At 48.9% G+C, this 6,082-nt stretch overlaps 1 protein-coding gene across 1 annotated transcript; it reads right to left on the reverse strand.

The window, feature by feature from the left end:
• Positions 1 to 3,965: 3,965 nt before the first annotated feature.
• Positions 3,966 to 4,457, reverse strand: LOC136836177 (uncharacterized). The gene has a single exon (XM_067100174.1). It carries the CDS (start codon positions 4,455 to 4,457, stop codon positions 3,966 to 3,968), a length of 492 nt encoding a protein of 163 aa, XP_066956275.1.
• Between the last annotated feature and the right edge of the window lie 1,625 nt (positions 4,458 to 6,082).

Raw genomic sequence — 6,082 nt, forward strand, 5'->3', positions numbered from 1 at the left:
AGAGGGAAAAGTTACTTTCACTGGGGAGCCGATTAGTGTTTGGAATATATCAGAAATTCATGAGGCAACTCAGCTTAATTCCTTTTTGCAGGTAATTGCAGTTTTAAAACAGTATATATAGAACCAAGTGTACCTTCATACATCCTTGTTACTGCTAAAAAGGTCTTACCTTGGTGTGAGATCATGATGTTAAATGAATCAATTAAGGTTCATGGTTTATCTGCGACAGAAGCACTTGACACGGTTGATAGCAACCATCGAGCTGTGATTGAAGTTTTTAATCACCTAAATAAGGAGTTAATAATAAATAAAAATACATCCTTGATGGTTGTGGAGGTATATCATCACAGGATTCTTTGAGTAGCAGGTGACAATGTTATCTTAAATTCAATAAAAGATGATTTGGTGGAGGATATAAAAGACGTGAATGTTCGGAGAATTTTTGAGGAATTACTAACAAACTATAGTGATGTATTCACTACTAACAGTGGCTGCTTAGGTAAAACTATTGTAATCGAACATCAGATAAGACTGAAGGAACCAAATAAGATCATTTATGTTCCTTCCTACAGACTTCCCATTAAGTTCCAAAATGAAATAGCAGAGGAAGTAGAGAAAATGCTTAAAGAAGGCTTAATAAAGAAATCTGTCGGTCCATATAATTTTCCTTTAATTGTTGTCCCTGAGAAAGATCTTACTTGGAGGATTTGCCTTGTGCTGCTGATATTTTGTCTGTCTTAGGCCAATATTCTTATTTTACGTCGTTGGACCTGTTACGTGGGTTCCACCAAATTCCTTTGGAGAAAAATAGTACACAATATACAGCATTTAGCACCGCCAGGGGCCATTTTGAATTTTTGAGGAAGCCATTTGTGATGCGTTCGGCATCTATCACCTTTACAAGAATGATTAACTTAGTTTTTGGAGATATGATGGGTGACATCCTTCATGCTTATATGGATGATTTAGTTATATTTTCACACACATTTGAGGAACATCTTATGAAATTGGAGTTAGTTTTCCAAAGTTTAAGGTAGTATAACCTAAAAGTAAAGTTAAATGCGATTTCTATAAACAGTAAGTGGTATACTTAGGTTTTGTTGTTTCAAAAGATGATTTAAAAGTAGTACATGACAAGATTTCAGCTATAGAGAAATTTCCTGAACCCACCTCAGTGAAAGTTACTTAAGTATATCTTAGTTTTACCAGACCACTGAGCTGATTAACAGCTCTCCTAGGGCTGGCCCGAAGGATTAGACTTATTTTACGTGGCTAAGAACCAATTGGTTACTTAGCAACGGGACCTACAGCTTATTGTGGAATCCGAACCACATTATAGCGAGGAATGAATTTCTATCACCAGAAATAAATTCCTCTAACTCTTCATCAGCCGGCCGCGGGAATTGAACTCGGGCGATCTCTACATAATTATTTAGTAATCGCAGGACCTTTGACTGATCTGACAAAAAAAAAGTAATTGGATTTAAATGGGATGTCCAACAGCAGTCAGCTTTTAACACTCTGAAAGAGAAACTATTGTCCTCACTGTGGATTACTGTACATATTACTGTATGTATATCCACTCTGTATTTCATGAATGTTGTCTGTTGCTAACGCATGCGCATGACTAGTCTTCCAGCTCCTCTTGGCGGCGCGAATGGTATGCCTTGCAGAAGCCTCTCTGCATATACCTGTTTGCTTTATGGAATAAAGAAACCTATGACTCGGGATATTATATCTCCTTCCCTGCAACCTTCAATCTTTTCCTACAAGATATCACATATCACCATGGCACAGTGACTAAACCATCCAGCATTTTAAGGGAACGCCGAATCCAGCATTCAAATCGAGCCACCATTATCCCTCGATTGCCTGTCGATATTCTTCGATCACATGTGGATCTTACAGTGTTGTGGTGGTGTTTCTGCAGGACCTTACAGTGTTTGTGCAATGTTTGTGAAGTGCCAGTGCAGTGTAATATCAGTGCTTTGATTTTAGTGGGTTGTATTTCTCTTGTGCCCCTTCCCAGCCACATAGTGGGACCCCATTAGCCCCACCCAGCTATGGAGCCCGAGGTAAGTCCACCCATCCTCATCATTAAGCACACACTGCCGCCTTTTCTCAAGTCAACCTTCAAGGCAAGTTGCTGGACCCTTCCGACTGCCCACCCTCCAGGAGCCCTCCCAGACCCACTCCGCTCTCCCTTGCCTGACAGTGTTCGCTCGCCACGCAGTGGAATTATTTACAGTAACTTTTTATGATTAAAACTGTAGAGATTCTCCCTCACTGTTTCTCCTTTTCTTTTAAACTGTATTACACTGCTAAAAGGTTCATAATGGCTTCTGCCTCACAACAAGACAAACCTGGGAATATACAACAAGACCAGGACCCTGAGGACCACCAGTGGTCCTCACGCCCAGTCTCACCAACAGACCGTTGAACCCCACCAGATTTTACAAAGCTGGCAACCCCGCCTTTGCTCTCACCACACGTGACTTTACCTCCTCTCACAGCTCCAAATGCAGAGTTAAGGCTCCTCATCAAATACCTAGAGGGATCTTGACAGGCCAAGTTGGCTGCATGTCAGAGAAAGGAGGAACAACGTCAGAGAAAAGAGGAACAACTTTGTCACGGAGAGGATCTACGCCGCCAAGAGGACAACTTAAGAAGAGAGGAGGATGCTCAACGTTTGACTGCCCTGTTGCAGCTACTTACAGTCAACCCTGCCCAGCAGCAAACAACACCAGCAGACTCGCAACAACTTCCTACACAATCCTCAGTGCCATTGCCCACCCAGCCACCACCCCCACAGAAGGCCATAGCCCAGAACCTGCCACCCTAATGTCCTGATGCCGCATACCATGTGTTTAGGGCATGGCGTAGATTCTGGGATGACTTCAGCATGATGGTGGGCCTAGGGACATTGCCTACCAGGAAGCAGTTAATACAACTTTGTATGTGCGTTAGCCTGGAGACTCAAGGGATACTTGAACACATGCTCAATGTACCACCTGACATGGATTGGAGAGTGGACGAGGTCTTGAATGTTCTCCAGGAACATATTAAGAACCTGCAGAACGAAGCTCCACGAGGCAGAGACCTGCTTTCCTACAAACAGAGGGAAGGGGAAAGCTTCAGTGATTTCTACATCTGACTGAAGCACGTAGCAGAGGAAATCGAAGTCTGTCCTTGCCATTCTGCTGCTTGCGGAGAGACTCAGCTGAATATGATCATCATCATGGGAGTCAGGGATGAGGAGCTCACCCAGAAACTCCTACCCTGGATGCTGCAGCTCCATTAGCCACCATGGTCAACAAATGTCGCTCCTATGAGGCCACATGGACAGCCACCAACGCCATATGTGCCCCTCCTTCTAAATTGTGTGTCATCTGTGCTTACAAGAAAACCAAAAGACATTGCAGCAAGGGTGCTACCACGCACCCAACCCCTAACAGAGACACTTCAAGTGTGAAGACGTCATATGCCTCTTCATTTTGCATCAATTACGTTCATGCATCACACTTATTAACATATCAAGAATCTCATGTAAATTTTAAGAGGTGCGAAAGAAACGAGCAGGATAAAATTACTGCTGATTTATTGAGGACACAGGCGGTTTATATAGCAGTGGACTGACGTCACGCCGAGGAGTGCAATGAGAGCCAGGGTGACCTGAGGTCAATAATATTTGACAGTAAATACAATGAACAAGTACACACTGAGTTACAAAAATGGACAATAATGAAGTTGAATACATTCTGATACCTGAGCATAAGAAACATATAATGTACAAGTTGGTAACAGGTAAATATTTACATAAAACAGTTTAAATGATTGGGTATGGCTGATCCTGCATGACCCGTTATCCTAGGAGCGGCCAAGAAAATGGGTCGCCATCACAGAAAACCCGCTTAGCGGGGACTTTACAAATACTCCCCCCCACCCAAGACGTAGGTAATGTCTGATTAATCAACGTATCTGCTGGGGCGTTGAAGAGTGCCGCGGCTACGCGAAGTGAGTGGGGGGTTGCGTTGTGCGTGGGAGCGGCTGGCTGCGGGTGTGGGCAGATGTATCCAGGGGGGGCCTCGTGTCCTCCTTCTGCAGCGGTCCGGCTGCAGAGACGGCTGCTCAGGCAGAGGGTGCGGTGCGGTGACGTCTGTTTCCTCCTCCAGGAGGGCGGGCTTGATGCGGTCAACCGACACCCAGTCGTCCTTTCCGTGAAGGACGAGCCAGAAAGCCTTGTTATTCCTCTCCAGCATGTGGAAGGGCCCCCTGTAGGGCCTGGTCAGTGGTGGGTGGATGGCGTCATCCATGACGAAGACGTGAGTGGTGGAGGACAAGCCGGGAGGCGTGAAGGCGACTGACCTGTCGGTGTATGTCCGCTTACAGGGTTCAAACTTGCCAACTATGTCACGAAGCCTCTGGACTGATGGGTTGTGGCGGTCCTCTGTGACCATTTCACCCGGGACTATGAGAGGCTCCCCATAGATTTTCTCCACTGCTTACGGGTCACCGTTGGCTCTGGGGGCGGTTCTCAGCCCGAGGAGAACCTACTGCAGCTGGTATTTCCAATCTTCAATGGTGCAGCGGGCCATGAGGGCGCTTTCAAGGACCTGTGGAACCGCTCGACCAAGCCGTTGGCTGTGGGGTTGTAGGCAGTGGTGGTGTGGTGAGATGTCCCCAGCAGGCGTGCCAGGGCGGACCACAACTCGGACAGGAAGGCAGGGCCCTGTCGGTGATTATGTGGTCTGGGATGGAGAACCGGCTGATCCAGCTGGAGAGGAGGGCCTCGGCACATGCACTGGCGGTGGCTTCCTGCATGGGCGTCACTTTGAGCCACCTGGTTGAGCGGTCGACTATCATCAGGAGATATCTGGCCTCGCCTGATGGGGGAAGAGGGCCGACGACGTTAATGTGTATATGGCCTATTCCGGACTCGGTGTGATGACCTATCTTGCTGATTTGGCACCGAAGACACTGTCTCGCCCAGGTCCTCGGGTCCTTCTGCATTCCATGCCAGACGAACTTCTCCATCAGCAGCTTGGCCGTCTCCCTGCCGGAGGCGGGGACAGCCTGTGGATGACGTCAAATACCTGGCGGTGGCGGGAGGTGGGCACCAGGGGGCAATCCTGGCCGGTGCTGACGTCGCATAGGAGTTTTGGACCCCCAGGGGCAAGGGCCACGTCCCTCCACTTCAGGGACGTGATGGCAGTGCGGTAAGCTGGAGTCTCCGGGTCGGCGACCTGCTCCCGGGCGAGGTCCCTGTAGTTGATCTCGAACTGCACCACGTTGAGCTCGACTCTGGATAGGGCGTCTGCTACAGGGTTCTTCCTGCCGGGGAGGTATTTGATTGAGCAGGTTAACTCTGCGATGGCCGCGAGGTGTCGCTGCTGCCTGGAAGACCATGCGTCCCCCTGCTTGGTGAAGGTGTGGACCAGCGGCTGGTATGCACAGTTCCCTGTCAAAGGTGCTGTAGCGGGTCTCATCAGGTTTGAACTTTTTGCTGAAGAAGGCAATGAGCTGGGGGGCGCTGTCGACGATCTGCTCCAGGACGGCTCTGCATGCGACGCTACTGGCGTCCGTCGTCAGTTAGAGGGGAGCGGTGGGGTACTGGTGGGCCAAGGCGGTTGCCTCGGCGAGGGCGGCCTTCATCAGGAAGAAGGCCTGCTGGTAGCTGGGTCCCCACACTAAGGATTTTGGTTGGCCTTTCAGGATGTCCGTCAGGGGGTGCCATGGCGTGTGTGATCCCGGGGATGAACCTCCTGTAGTAATTTACCATCCCGAGGAATTCCTGGACGGCCTTGACGGAGGTAGGGACAGGGAACCTGGTGACGGCTGCGACCTTTGATGTGAGCAGGCGGACGACATCTGGGGATACCTCGTGGCCTAGGAAGTCAGCTTTCTGGACGCCGAAGGTGCACTTGTCGATTCTGACGACGAGGCCGTTCTCCTGCAGGTGCTGCAGGACCGCCTGGATGCACCTCTGGTGCTCTTTATGGGACCTGGAAAATATAAGGATATCACCCACGTAGCAGACGCAGAACTTCAGGTCCCCCAGGATGCTGTCCATGAGCCGCTGGAA

Source organism: Macrobrachium rosenbergii, chromosome 56, assembly GCF_040412425.1.
Source record: "Macrobrachium rosenbergii isolate ZJJX-2024 chromosome 56, ASM4041242v1, whole genome shotgun sequence".
Classification (NCBI taxonomy): domain Eukaryota; kingdom Metazoa; phylum Arthropoda; class Malacostraca; order Decapoda; family Palaemonidae; genus Macrobrachium; species Macrobrachium rosenbergii.

What these genes read in the sequence shown, in the direction of transcription:
- LOC136836177 (XM_067100174.1), bottom strand. Translation starts at nt 4,457, where the DNA reads ATGGTCACAGAGGACCGCCACAACCCATCAGTCCAGAGGCTTCGTGAC.